Source organism: Fukomys damarensis, unplaced genomic scaffold (genome assembly GCF_012274545.1).
Source record: "Fukomys damarensis isolate Sample0158 unplaced genomic scaffold, DMR_v1.0_HiC HiC_scaffold_1, whole genome shotgun sequence".
Classification (NCBI taxonomy): Eukaryota; Metazoa; Chordata; class Mammalia; order Rodentia; family Bathyergidae; genus Fukomys; species Fukomys damarensis.
Genome location: NW_022900913.1, coordinates 29,945,211 through 29,960,767, shown reverse-complemented (window position 1 = coordinate 29,960,767; position 15,557 = coordinate 29,945,211). Strand labels below are relative to the sequence as shown.

At 35.4% G+C, this 15,557-nt stretch overlaps 1 protein-coding gene across 2 annotated transcripts in view; it reads left to right on the top strand.

Moving 5' to 3' along the window:
* Positions 1 to 14,218, top strand: part of Lifr (LIF receptor subunit alpha) — a 48,548-nt gene extending 34,330 nt beyond the window's left edge. Inside the window, exons 14-19 of one of the 2 annotated variants that reach the window (XM_010607743.3) lie at positions 1,071 to 1,172; positions 1,757 to 1,924; positions 4,033 to 4,194; positions 5,266 to 5,359; positions 7,213 to 7,291; positions 7,645 to 14,218. In XM_010607743.3, the coding sequence (XP_010606045.1) occupies positions 1,071 to 1,172; positions 1,757 to 1,924; positions 4,033 to 4,194; positions 5,266 to 5,359; positions 7,213 to 7,291; positions 7,645 to 8,268 (1,229 nt within the window). In that variant the 3' untranslated portion in view covers positions 8,269 to 14,218. Of the gene's footprint in view, positions 1 to 1,070; positions 1,173 to 1,756; positions 1,925 to 4,032; positions 4,195 to 5,265; positions 5,360 to 5,838; positions 6,223 to 7,212; positions 7,292 to 7,644 lie in introns of those variants that run through there. The other variant, XM_033760208.1, reaches the window with a different exon arrangement.
* The last annotated feature ends 1,339 nt before the right edge of the window (positions 14,219 to 15,557 follow it).

Below are 15,557 nucleotides of genomic sequence, written 5' to 3'. Positions count from 1 at the left end.
ATTTAAGGAAAATTACAGAAAAAAGGTTAAATAGGAGGCAAGTCCATTCTGGTTCTTTTTTTTTCTTTCTTTTTTTGCATTGTAGGATTTTGGAGGTTGACTATCTCATTTTTGAACCTGAAAACTACTGATGTTTTGTGGGCACATAACTGGAGAACTGATATACAGAATTAACCACACTAGAATAATTGTTGCCATTCTACTGCATGCATTGTCTTCTTAAATTGGCCCTCATGAGCTCTAATTGCCTGTCAAGGCCCTGTTCGGATACTATTTATCGTGGCTTTTTTGGGCCATTGTAGGCTCAGCATCTGACGTGTATACTGGGTGCAGTATAACACTGTGCTATGCTTTCTTTTGCTCATGGGTCTTCCTAACCTCTCTGCCATGCCCAAGCTTTACCATGCCTGGGACCTTATTTCGTGTATTTCTGAGTTCTTCCTTTGTATCTTACATTATATTGAGGAGGTATTTAAAAAGTCCATTTTGAGTTGAAGTTAAGATGTTTCCTTTGTATTGCTTATAGAGTTAACTCACCCAGGAGTATTTAATGACAATGTTGTAGGGAGGAGTGACTTCAAATGGCTGGTTCCTATAACACTAAATTTTTGAGATAGAGTAGAACACTTAATATTCTGCTTCTCATAGAGCACAAGTAGAATAGTGGTTTATTTCCAATTTAGCAATATCATCATATAGGGAAGGGATTTATAGAGGCATGATGTAGGCATGGAGTGGGGTTAGTGAACTGACCCTGGATCAAATCTGGGAAGAAATCATCACTTGATTTTAGGGAACAAAATGTAAGGCTTGGTCACCATTATTCTTTTCAAGGCAGTGTCATCTTATAATGCTATAGTATGAGAGAATTTGTTTAATTTTTGCTTACTTTTCATTCTAAATATTTACTAAGTTTAAGAATACAAATATATCTTTGTAATAAAATATCCATTAAAGATTAGATTTGAAATTTGTTATAAATCATATATTTCTAAAATAAATATTCCAACATATATATATGTATATATATATAAATACTTATGAATTTTTACTAATTTTTTATTCTATAGATCAGTTTCGACCAGGTGTCAGATATAATTTTTTTCTGTATGGGTGCAGAAATCAAGGATATCAATTATTACGTTCCGTAATTGGATATATTAAAGAATTGGGTAAGTTAAAAGATAAGTTTTTAGAGTTTGGGTAACATGAAGTCATAAACTGATAAATAGCAAGACTGAATTTTAAAAATAGATTGTTAAGATGTTTAGTTCAAGGAATGTAAAATATCATTTGTAAATTTAAAACTATTTGTGTATTACTAATCCAGTTATTACTATTTATATTTCATAGTTTTACTGTTGTCATTGAGAAAACTAACTTAACGTGGATGTCAGAAATATTTTATTTGTATCTATTCAGGTTTTAAAAAACATTAACTTATTCAGCACGGGCAATAAAGAAGGAAAATAAAAATGAAGTCTATTTGAGCAACTACTTAGACTTTAAATGATTTGTTTATCTGGACATATGTTTTGTTTGAAAGTTGCAATATGAAGTTTACTTTTGTTTCTAAAAATATTTTTGTTGTTTTTATTATATAAGCCTTGTGATAATCTCTGGAAATTTGTGATTGAATAGAGAATACAGTTTTAATTCTGAATTCAGCTGCTTTTTCAGGCCAGAAAGCTCATGAGCCATTACTGTATTACTCTCTATTGGTAAACTTTGAGTAACTGATATCTCCATTTCACAGCTCCAATTGTTGCACCAAATTTTACTGTTGAAGATACAACTTCAGATTCCATATTAGTAAAATGGGAAGATATTCCTGTGGAAGAGCTTAGAGGCTTTTTAAGAGGATATTTATTTTACTTTGAAAAAGGAGAGAAAGACACATCTAAAATGAGGGGTTTGGAATCAGGTAAGTAAATTCCCAACCTAATTATAGCTTTTCTTAGTTCTCATTACCATAAAAGAGAAAAGTAAAGAAAGTACTGTTGAGTAGTTTAATACTGATTTCCAGAACTGTCTGAAAAATAAGGAAATGGAAGTGTAATCATTTTATGAATATAAGCATTTTTTAAGATTTTAGTACTGTAATAAATGGCATGTATCTAGTCTTTCAGAAATCATTTATATGATTTATTCTGAAGCTTTTGATTTTTAAGCTCTATAGGCTATAGACTGTCTCTTGTTATCCTTCCATAATCTACAGTATAGTATCTTATAAAATTTACTTTAAAAAAGCATTCTTGTACTTAGGAAAATGCAGGAATCCAAAGAATGGCTTCAGAGCCTGCACTATAATCTGAGAAAGAGCCATCAGCATGGTTAACGTCTCCCTTAGCTGTAATGAGCTAGAAAATTTAATTTACTCTAATAAGGATGTGAATATCCACTATATTTTGAAAATACAGTCATTTATTGTGAAGTGTATGTCCAAACACCTTAGACTCTTAGTTCTCAAATTTACTGCTACAAAACTGTTTATACAGATTTCTAGCATTTATCTTAGGTTATATTTCTGTTGGGATTGATATATCTCTTGTTCATAGACACAGGATACAAGTGGATCATTTTTTCAGTTGAAGAGCTTTCATTTCCATTAATGACTTCTCAGGAAGAAACCATTTTAATTATTTAATGCCTCTCTAAGAAGTAGAGACAACAATGCTACACCCAGATGCTGACTGGGCATATAATAACTTTGACAGCTGCACTGCTTCCTAGACCTCTGGCTTCTACAGCTCCTGCACCTTCAGGGTTACCTGCGGATGAGAAAAGCTCTGTGCATCAAATTGTATAGACATTCGCAGTCTAGTATAATTTTCCTCATATGCTCAAAGAATTTACATTTTAACTAGTTAAAATTCTAGCATCTGCATTTCTGATTAGACATGGTGGATTGGTCACTCAAGTTAGAGTAAAATAAAAAGAACTTCATAAGACACGAGGAGAAAGAAAATGCAAGAAGCAAAGGTGGCATCAAAAAAGAGAATTTAGAAATCTTGTAATTGGCTTTTGGCAAGTGACTTAGAAGAGTGGAGGGTGGTGAAATCTGAGTAGCAGTTAAGCATCACTGACTAGCTGACTGGCAGAAATGAAAGACTTTGGGGGGGGTGTATATGTATACATAGGTATATATGTATATGTATATATACATGTGTATGTGTGTATATATATATAATGGATCAATTAAGTACACTGTAAAATAACTTGAAAAAAGATCCATGCCAGGGTATATTATAAGGACTTTTCAGATAGCTAAAGAAGGTGAAACAGCCATAGAACAATCTAAATTTTTATTTCCAAAACAGGAGCTCTATACCCAAAGAAACTGATAACATGATTTTGAAGTAGTTGTAGAAATAAGGGGAGGGACTGGTAAGGAACTGCTACCAGCCATTTAATACTGTTTGTTACTAGCCATTTAGTACCATTTAACTTTTTTAACGATCTTGTGTTATTTTGGTTGAGAGTCTTAAAAACAAGATAAAGTTTAAGCAGTTCTTCATTCTTCCTTATGAAGTGATTCAAAGGCTACATCATAGTCCGTCATCAGAGGATTCCCATAATGTGGACCCTTTCCCGAAGTGGTTTGAAGTCATCTCTATTGATTTGCACTCTTTCCCCATCAGCTTATATTGCTGACTCACAGGCAGGATCAGCCTGAGTGGAGTGGTTTTCCTGCTCTTAGTAACAGACAAGGAAGTGGCTTTTATTGATTGCCTAGTGTGTGCCACGCAGTGTGGGCCAGCAGATAAGTGTGAACTTCACATCCTCTTCATATAACTTCACACAGCTTTTGGAGGCAAGTCATGGTATTGGGTTTCAGCATCAGAGAACTCAAATCCAGCATAGTCTAAACATAGCTCTCATCTGGTAGGTCTGCCTGGCTTCAGATTGTTGGCTGGGGTGGCCAGCAGCCAAGTTCACATGAAAGGAGTGGTTGTGCGACAGGCAGGCATGACCACTGTATGTTTGAAATGGTGTTAGGATGAGTTAAAATTTTCTTCATTTGAAAACTAGGTCATTCTGACATCAAGGTAAAGAATATTACTGACATATCCCAGAAGACACTAAGAATTGCTGATCTTCAAGGTAAAACAAGTTATCATCTTATTCTGCAAGCCTACACAGATGGTGGCCTGGGCCCAGAGAAGAGTATGTTTGTGGTGACGAATGAAAACTGTAAGTTCAGAATTACCATCAAGATGCCTTCGGGGCTGGGGATTTAGCTCAGCAGCACTGCACCTACCTCCCAAGCACAAGGTCCCAAGTTCAATTGCTGGTACCAAAAAAAAAAAGCCTTCCATGCTTAACTTCATAGTGTTCCAAGCCCATTTTTGATTTATGTAGGAACACTACCCATACCTTTTTAAAAATTTCACATTATATTCTATTTGTATGCTAGGTAAAGGGCATCTTTGAAAGATCACAAGGGAATTTAATGTTTATTCTTATCAGATATTTGAAGCTATTTGCAAATGAGTACCTAATTAATGAATTAGTAATATATTTGGAGCCTTGAGGTATAAATGCATGTTGAATTTATATAATAGCCAATTAAAAAAATTTCCCCAGCTAGTATGTGGTTTTTAAAATGAATCCAGGCAAAAGTCAAATAAATAAAATTTCTTTAAAATTTTTTGTGGGGCCAGGGATATAGTGGCAGAATTCTTGTCTCCCATGAGTGAGACCCTGGGTTTGAGACCCAGCACTAAAAAAAACTGCCAAAAATTTTTGGAAAGCACAACACTTTTATAAATTTAAAGTGGAAGTAGAGAAAAAATATGACTTTGACTATCTTCCAACATCAGAAACTTTAATTGGTTACGGACTTACCTTCTACTCCTGAGTTGGAGCTTTGTGTTATTGCTCTTAAAGAACCATGAGGATAGGATTCACTAAAATAATGGTTCTCAGCTGGGGGCTTTTGCCCCTCAGAGACTGTGTGATGACATTTTGGATTGTCGTAACTTGTGGGGAGGGCACTACCAAAGCTTGTTGCTTAGAGGCCAGGGGTACTGCTGCGTTTCCTGCAGTACATGGGACAGGCCTCCCTACACAATAGTGCCAAGATTGAGAAATTCTCCTGTAAAGAATTTTAAGTAGTAGAATAAAAATGATTAGAATACAAGGAAGATTGTATTTTTACTAGTTTTTCGGGATTCCTGGAACACTTAGTTTTATTTTTCTTTTTAAGTAATAATATATTTGATGCTAAAAATGGTGATTTTGTTTGCAACATTCTATTTTCAGCTGTGGGATTAATTATTGCCATTCTCATCCCGGTGGCAGTGGCTGTCGTTATTGGAGTGGTAACAAGTGTTCTTTGCTATCGGAAACGAGAATGGTAATGATACCTGTTTATTTTATTTTTAAAGGCTTGATTTTTATTCTGTGTGCTGCACTGTAAGCTTATCTTTTTAACTGTACAAGTTAGAAATTATATTTTTAGTCAGAATTAATATTGACTTTAATATTAGGCAAGAGTATAACATTTAAAAGTTTTAAAGCTAATAGAGTAAAAGTATAAATTCTTCCTTATTGCTTTTGCTAATCACTTAAAGTAATGGCAGTTGTGCTCAAAAAAATATTTTCAGGCTTAAACATGACAATAATATCTTTAACATTATATATTATTCAGTGATTAAGCTCTCACTTGTCCTGGTGACCCATGTAGAGAATTGGGTTGTTTGGGTCATTTACTCGCTTATCATCAAGTGTGAAGACCCCTTCCCTGTGAAGCACAGTGAGGGAGGACAGTGACGGTAACCACTAAGCATCCAGTGAGGAGCAGAAACGGCACTGATGCCTTAGGGTGTCTCACAGGAAAGCTGCCCTCTGGGAGAGTCATGAAGGACAAGGAAGGGGAACAAATGGAACAGTCAGAGGGAATGGCTACTGTATGGCTTGGCGTTAGAGGAGCTGTGTGGCTGGAGAACTGGAGAGAGGCTGAGATGAGAGGTGAGGCGGGAAGGGCTTCGTGAAGAAAGCACCCTGCTGGCCAGAGCTGTCCCGGCCTGGTTCTGGGCAGAGGGCTGATTTCCACAACGAGTCTGATTTATGACATGGAAGAGCATGTGTTTTGACAATGTTGGCTTCTGAATCACAGTAGTAATTGCTGCAGAAGGATAGAATAGTTTATTTTTGGTAACCATAGTCTCATTATGAAAAGTCACTTTTCGGGGTGGTTTTTTTTGTTGTTTTTGTTTTGTTTTTGTTTTTGTTGTTGTTGTTGTTTTGTTTTGTTTTTTGAGACAGGGTCTAACCATGTAATTGAGACTGACCTGAAACTCACGAAGTAGTCCAGGCTGGTCTCGAACTCACAGTGATTCTCCTGCCTCAGCCTCCGAAGTGCTGGGATTACAGGCATGCGCTACTACGCCCAGCTGAACAGTCACATTTTAAAAGCAGCTATTTCAATACCAAAACAAAGACCAAAAAAGGAAGTTAAGATTTCCTTTAGATTTACATTAACAAAGTTATTTTTCCTATAGGAACTTCAAATAGTTCTTGTTAAATATCACATTAAAATGTGATGTGACACTGTGCAGATCTCATTTTTTGTTTGCATTTAGTTTTTACCCAAGATTGATTTCCTTTCTTTGTCTTAGCCCACCAGGTAATATCAGTTCGAGATAGGGCTGTCACCTCCCTTTTTTTACCTGGGTCACAGTTGTAGAGCACCACAGCTGTTCCCTGCACAGTACAGATCCTGCTCTTCACAGGAGAGGACAGCAGTGCAGACACATTCCTTCATAACTGATCCTGCAGAATCCAGTGTGCAACTGAAAATTATAGTTGCACTAACAACGCCTGTAATTTTCTTTGGAGATAATAGCACAATCCCCATTTTAATTATTTGCTTTCCAATCTCATGAGATATACAAACTGTTATAGTTCTAGACATAGTATTACTGTTTGTAGTTTTCCAATTGGAACCTTATATAGAAGCTCTAGTGTAACCAAGATAGATAACGTAAAGGTACAAATTTCCAATGATGAATGTCATTGTATTGTATACCTGAAATGTACCAATAAAAATTTTTCTAAAGAAGCTCTGGCGATTAGTCACATACTAAGGATTTCTGTATTTATTTCAGATGTTCTTTAGAACATTCACATAAAGTATCAAAATAAGCTGACAACTTGCCTGATTAATATTATAGTTATTAAATGTATTAAATCATTCTTTATTTAAAGGATTAAGGAGACCTTCTACCCTGATATTCCAAATCCAGAAAATTGTAAAGCATTACAGTTTCAGAAGAGCGTCTGCGAGGTAATACTTTCATGCTATTGTCTTTGAACTACTGGTTTCTTTTCCTTCTGTGAAAAGTTTATAACATGCAGATGGCTCCCTAAGTAAAAAGTATTAAGCCAAATAGCATAATTTTAACATCTGCTGAGTTTCTGAAGTTATTAATCTTAAATTGTTTATACCATATTTTTTTTCCACTGCTACTAATAGCAAGGAAAATATTTGTGTGGATATAAAAATGGCTTTGCTCTGGTGTATACTATAGAGTAGCAGAGGCAAATGTTTATAAGCAAATGTGAAAAAAGTATGTTCTTTCTAATAGAGGCATTGCAGTAATATTTAATGTTAATCACTATTTTAAAATTTATTTCTAGGGAAGCAGTGCTCTTAAAACATTGGAAATGAATCCTTGTACCCCAAATAATGTTGAGGTTCTGGAAACTCGGTCAATACTTCCTAAAATAGAAGACACAGAGATAATTTCCCCAGTAGTTGAGCGTCCTATAGATAGTTCTGATGTAGAACCTGAAAACCATGTGGTCGTGTCCTATTGCCCACCGATCATCGAGGAAGAAATTGCAAACCCAGCTGTGGATGAAGCAGCAGGTACTTCACAGGTCATCTACATTGATGTTCAGTCCATGTATCAGCCTCAGACCAAACCAGAGGAAGACCAAGAAATTGACCCCATAGTTGTGGCAGGCTATAAGCCACAAATGCGCCTCCCTATTAACTCTACTGTAGAAGAGACAGCTGCAGAGGACAACATGGATAAAACTGCAGGTTACCGACCTCAGGCAAATGTAAATACTTGGAAATTGGTCTCTCCAGACTCTCCTAGATCCACAGACAGCAACAGTGAAATTGTCTCTTTTGGAAGTCCATGCTCCATCAATTCCCGACAGTTTTTGATTCCCCCTAAAGATGAAGACTCTCCTAAATCAGGTGGAGGAGGGTGGTCCTTTTCAAACTTTTTTCAGAACAAACCAAATGATTAATAGTGTCACCCTGTCATTTCAGTCTGCCATCTCAATAAGCTCTTACTGCTAGTGTTGGGGCAGCAGCACTGAGTGTCCTTGGAGGGACACTGAAGTATTGCTACCCAGGTGAACGTCACTATGTGCAAGTTACACCAGAAGTGTTAATGTCTTTTAATGTAGTCCAAAAGCCATGCGGTGACTCAGAATCCTCAGCCCATGAAACTCAAGATTTGGAGCTGTTGTGACCGAGCCAAAGAATTCTTCAAGAAGCATTTGAAGGCCAATACTGTTTAGTACATACATGCAAAACAAATCCTGCATCAGCTGTTTTCTTTTGTTAATGGTTTTCTTGTATGTATGCTTTGTGGGATTGGAAGAGGATTTGCAGGCAAGGGAGGAAAATGTCAAAGTCACATAATGTTTATTTCCTGACATTCACTCCATTTTAGAGGAAAACCAAGCACAGATTTTAAAACTTTTAAGATTATTCTCTTCTATCTACAGCATTTATAAAAGTTAATATAATTTTTAATGTAGTGACAACTATTTAGTGTTCTGTTTGTTGAAGTGTGCTGATTTCTGTGCCTACTGTATAATGGTTCTCAAACAGTTGTCTCAGGGGTGCAAATGTGGAAAATGAGTGTGACACTGACCAACCCCAATCAGATGGCATTGTCTTGCTTTGGTAGGTTTTTCAAACCTTTCCATTACTCGTTAGTTTCTATGCTAGCTTCCATTGTTACAGATGGATGCCCTAATATTTGAAACTGAAATTTCTAGAACCACAGATCTAAGGTTTTTTTAAAAACCCGTTTTATTTTGTGATACAGTGTCAACTTTATATGTTCAAATTCATTATTAGTAATAAACATAATTCCTCATGATTTATTATGTGAGATGACTACTAAGCAATATCTAGCAATATTTCCTGTCTGGTGTAGCTCTGATTGGCTTACATTTCCTAAGAATGAGAAGACCATGTCCTTGAACCTGGTCACCAAACATCTAGGATCTTCAAAGCTTTACAACAGGTTTTCCTCTCACTCATGGATCATAAACTTCCTCATAAGTGATCTTTGGTCCAGACTATCAGATCAAGGATTTTTAAGCATAAAACTAAATAGAGGATGCTTCTTCTAGGAACAGTGACTCAAGGGCTATTTCCTGTTAAAGGTCATAGAATGGACTCGAATCGTTAAACAGGTCTGTATCATAGGTGTGGCAGCTGCTGGTGAACCATGTAGAATTGGTGTCTTCAGCATGGCATCCTCTGCCCACCCTGGCTCCTCATCAGCAATCTTAAGAGTGAATATGATTCTTGGAAAAGCAGAGTGAAAAACTAAAAAGAGTGCTCTGTATTTTCCCTACACTTGGCTTGTCTATGTATTTCATCTTTTGATAGTTAAGTACTTGAAAATTTGAAACATCTGAGTAAATTAAGGTAGACTTTTGTATCATCTGAGGTTCTGTAATGTATTTGCAAATATTGGATCGATTATCTTTTGAATTCATTGTATGTTTTTAAAAACCATGTTGTGGGAAAAACACAGGGCAACAAGGGAGAAAAATCTATTTAGGTACTCAGTATATTAATCCTGATTTTAACTGATTGAACTCAGCTAAATTTCTGAGCATCATGATATATGTAGAATTGAAATATAATTATGCACACAATATATTAAATCGATATAATAGCCCATAGACATTTTCAATAATGAAAATATATCAAGTGAGAGCCATTCCTAAACAAAGTTTTATCTTCCTTTTTATTGTCTTTGGCTCCTTCCTTTAGCTCTCCCCTGAGACACTCAGACCTGGAGCTTCCTCCTCTCTGCCAGAGCATGGACTTTCGTGGCTTGTCCTCAATGCATACCTCATTTCCCATTGAAGCTTATTGATCTCATAGTTGATCTCTTCAGACCAAGGATGAGTGTTAGCTTGGGTAAAAGCTTATCAGTCTAAAGTGTACTCACCTGAGAACACAGGGGGAAAAAATCAAGAAATTGGTTCCTATCATTACTGTAGCTATGCCCTTTCTAACCTATGTCATGACTTATTTGTCTGCCTAAGGGTGACTATCACCAGGAGCTCTTGAGTCCAAGACTTCACTGTAGGAAGAAAGTTCAGAGTGCTACTCACCTGTCTACCTCTGAAGTTCTGTACTCATGAATCTTTAGGTGAATGAGAAGCAGAGTAAAACTTGCTTAATCTGGGCAAGTTCCCTAACTTCCTGTATGCGTAGGACACTGTGACTTAGGTCTGAGGCCAGAGCACATTTTCTTGTCTTATCCTCATTGAATCAGAGACAGCCAGACCCTGTCCATGCTTATTATCTTTCCAACCCACCCAACCTTGCATTTAGGGAGACCTTCAGCACAAGGAGGGAGAGAGGGGTAGGAAACCCTTTGTCACGTGTCCAATTGTTTGAGATCCAGAAGTGTTCACTGTTATGTCAGTGCAGGTACCATACCCATGGGTGCAAGATAGTCTAAGAGCCGTGCATGGCCATGCTCTGACCAGTCAAATCAGCTACTTGTCCCTTGGAGAGGGTTAAGGACTAGCTAGAGAGGTAGGCTATATGTATTCTCTCCACCCTTTCCTGACTGCAAAAACTAGTAAATCCCTCTCCTAATGAAAGCTCAATCATTAGAAAATTCTAAATACCAAGCTAAAAGTATATTCCATTGTTTCTGTTGAGCAGAACTGTCTTGCTCTTCGATGGTGACCTGTCCTCACAGTGTAGGGTGTACTCCATTTCCTACATTTACCTGGCTCAAACTCACTCTGGAGAGCCTGTTTCTTTTCCTACCTTTAATAAAATTTTGCTATGGGAGAAAAAAAAAGGGGGTTGCTATAGATCCGACCAGATTGTTACTTCTTTTATAAATAAACCAATGGCAAATTAGTTTTCCCTTGTGAGCAGTGGAGATTCTAGGCATCATAATTTTTGTGAGTGGCCATTTTATAATTTAATGTAAAAAATTCTTAAAGACTTAGCTAGGCTTTTATCATTAGATAGACCTTGTGAAATAAGCATTACATGGATTAGCACACGTACAAAATCTAAGCCATCAGTTGATTGAACTAGCAGAGCTCTGGATTTGCAGTTGTGGCCCTGAGTATCTGAAAGTTGAGTTGTGTGTATGTGTGCGTGCATGTGTGCTGTGTGGTAGAGGTGCTTTGCTCCTGCAGCTGGAAACAGAGGCAGCCATTCACTAAGTAGTTTAGGGGAGGAAGCATCAGTCTCATTTTCCATACCAGCATTACATTCACAGCTCCATGGATCTGAGCATTTGCGTTTATACTGTTGAACACAGGAACTGTGATAAAAAGTCACATTCTCAAAACTTCATGTAGATTATATTCTTGTTGGAAGGCAGTCCTGTGATCCTCTGCATATCTTCTTACTGTCTGTATTTAAACAATGTTGCAGACCTTTCTGTATTTGGATAATTAAGAGGAGTTTAATGAAGGAGACGAGAGAATGTTTTCTTCCAAAGGGAATTTGAAGTCAATTTGATGGTATTTTGAAATTAAATGTACCCCTAAACATGTCATTATTCAAAATGTTACCTCAAAGTTTTCTGTTCAGACACATAAGCTGATAAAACTTTTTTGTTTGCACTAAGGTAGTTTTTGCTGCCTTTCTATTTTGAGCAATGTTCAAATTTGTATATCTTTGATAAAGTGCCTTTTCCCTTACTTGGAAAGTATGAAGTTGGGCATCTCAAGAGTAAAATATGAATGGAATCACTGGCTACCAAAACTGGGTACATTATGAAAAGGCGGTGACTAATTTTTTATTCACTGAGTCCCATGCCAGTGTTAGGAATTTAGCAGCAGTTTCAGAAGAATAGTATAGATCAAAGTCTATCTTGTATAGATCTGAAACTATTGCCTCAAAGAAGTGTCTCCACAGTTTGAGTGAAAACTTAGGGAAAAATGTGCATCCATATGACTAGATATCTTATTTCTTCCTAATTTTGTCTGACAGTTACACAATTTGGTACCTGCTTGTACCAACCCAGCATGCTTTCTGGCAAATAGACAATATGGTGTATTTGAGCTTAACTGATTAATATAAGAACTCATTCTCTTGATAGAATATGTCTTCAAAACATTTCTTTTAAACTATGATTTTGGTTAAAGTTTCTTGGTGTCATACTTCTCTCATGTCCAGAAGAAAAATTTTTTGCAGAAGAAAATGATTGTAGCCAAACTTAGAGGACATTCATTTTCTAAACATCTTAGAATATCATTGGAAGTCACTTGTTTAAATTTGGTTTTATTTATATTGCCATGGATATATGCTTTAGGACTAGAAATGTTTAAGCTTCTTATTTCACTGATTAGATTCTTACTCCCTTTCAAACAGCTTTTGTCTTAACTTATTTATATGAGCATGTTCATGCTAGTTACAATATAGGCATACTATTTTTAATGCCAGTATATAGAGTTGAGAATAACATTCACTTGACTGTCAGGTTGTATTGTATATGTTAGAGTTTCAGGGGATGTGATTTGGGATAGAATACACTGTCGTGCTTATAATTATGGTATTGAATTATGGCAGGATTCTGTTATTTTTAATTAGGAGTACTTGTTTTACCCTGTATTATAAATGTTAATATTTTTAATTATAAGGTGCCCAAGTGATGAACAAAATTTACCTAAGGAATATTGCTACATTTTTATAAAAGTTAAATGTAGTGTTACAAGAGAGGAACTCTCTGAATGTTTTCAAGTGTAAGTGCCTAGCTAGAGAACCATAGAAACAATAAATTCAAAGCATTTGTATTAGTAAATCGTAGCTGATTGAACATTAACCAAGTACAAAACAGCAATAACTTACATTACTTTTTGTTCAATAGAACTGAATACCTTAACAAAAATATGTGAATGAGGAAAAAATGTCTAATTGATAAGGAAATTGATGTCTATTACATACATATCGCCTAAGATTGCCTCTATAGTAGCCAGTCAGAACTTAAAAAGAAAAACAAAAACAATATAGACTTCATGCAGTGCTTAAGCTTAAAATACATTGTATGTCTGATTGAACAGCTCACTTAATGAATTTCTTCATAAACTTAAAATGTGCTTCACTATAGAATTACTCCATTGTAAATGGGAACTTTCAGTCTCTGAACTTATTTCTCCTAAGCATCCCAGTGGTATATTATAAAAGATCAAAAGATTTCTAAGTGGTAATAACAATTCTCATTGAATCATGGACAGTTGACAGATTGACATTAGTATTTTTGAAGTTGATCATAGAAGAGGATATTGAATAATGATTTTCATAAAATTATTTTCAAATGTTCTTTCCCCAGTTTGACCCAAATACTCCCCTCTATTTTTCTAATATTTCTTAAGTTGGTGGTTCCTTCTATTTAATTTTTCCTTCCAACATAATATGTAGGAAAAATGTGAGTAGTGACATGAGTAGTTGAGGAGACACAGGGAGAGGCCCTGTTCAGCTCCCTGTTGAGGAGGGATGGGTATCTGTGATGCCTTGGTTTTGTCCTGTTATTTTCTTTAAAGGGAGCATGCCATTTCTTAAATGCATTTTAGTTTAGATTTGCTTGTAGAAGATTGTCCTGAATAGAAAGAAAGACAACACATCCTAAGTTTGAGATATTACTACTTTAAAGATATGTTCAAAGATAAGTCATTTAAAAATATTGAACGTTGCTAGTAAAAATAGTTTACAATTTCTTTAATTAGTTGGTCATAAGTCAGTGTCCTTATAACACTAGAAAATTACCATTTTTTTACTTTAAAATTGCATTATAGTGAATTACTGTTTACAAAATACACATACTGTGAACAGATAAATTTTTGTCTAAGGTTTGTAGACTGAATGTTTTTTTCATGGTGGTGTTATGTTACATAGTTTTAGTTTTTTATAAACATTAGTAATCGTTTACTAATTTTTGTTTGGTCAAGTGTGTATCAGTGAAGAAGACAGAGAGAAACTGAAGATCCCAAACTGTTCCCCCTTTTAATTTCTTGAAATGTTACCACATCGGACATTTTTTTAACATGATGAGTTCTGATTATTCTGTACTTGCAATCATTTTTAATCCTGTAAAGAAACATTTAACTACACATGCAGGAGCTAAACTGTAGCTGTGTGTTTCTGGTTCATTCTTGATCTCAGAATTCTGGGTTGTGGAATGAAACAATTCGGGTGACAAGTGTTTTATGCCTTGTGAAAAATTGGATATTATTTTGCTGTTAGAATGGGAAATTTGGACATTTTATATCATAATTTCATAATTTAGTTTTCATATCTTTTGGAAAACATGATTATAGCAGAAACATAGAATATAAGTAACCTACTACTATGACACCATAAATATAAAACTAGATGCTTGGCTGTTAATTCTAAAGATGTTACTTATGTTTGTTTTTAAAATGTGCATGTATTTAACAATTTTATCATAGTATTGTCATGAAAAAAATAAATATATTTTCTTACATCTTATTCTGACAATTCAAGCATTACTGATTTTGGGTGTGTGTGTGTATGTGTGTGTGTGTGTGTGTGTGTGTGTGTTTTAAAACACTTAGGAAAAGTGGCTTTTGCTGTGTTGTGATTTTTATACTGTAAGAATTACAATGACTGAAGCAATCATATAAATCTATAGCTATAGTTTTAATATTTAAAGACAGTTATATGCCATTGGTATAACTTTGCATCTATTTCATTAAATTGGTATTGTTTATCAGAGAATTTAACATAACAATAACCAAGTAGTAGGAATCCAGCATTAGCAAATAATAATACCAGTCCTTAAAGTATGGATTTTTGTTTTTTCCAAAGAGAGTCTAAGCATTTCTAGGAATTCTGGGAATATGTCAAAACTTCATTTCAGCTTATTGGATTTCAAAGTATAATAATTGATTTAGCAAATCCCAGTATTTTAAAGTATAAAATGACCTTAAATAGAAGTTCATAAAGGAAGAAATGAAGTCTTTGTCATAGGTAGCTCAGACTCACCCAGAGTAATAATTAAAATGAGTAATAACTAAATGAATGAGCCGGATTGAACCTGCAGAAACTGCAGACCAGTCATAGACTGTGAAACACATTAGTGTTTAAATGCTAGAAAAGCTCATACATGTGATCTGTCCTTTGGGGAGTTTTCACTGCATAACTTGTTACCCAGATGTTGAATTCTTGAACCAAAATGCATAGCACCTTCAAACCCAGGAACTTAAAAAAGGTCAAAAAGAGAAGAGTGATGTGAATATTTTAGGAGGAAAAAAATAGAGATGTAGAAGTAATTTTAGGACATGGC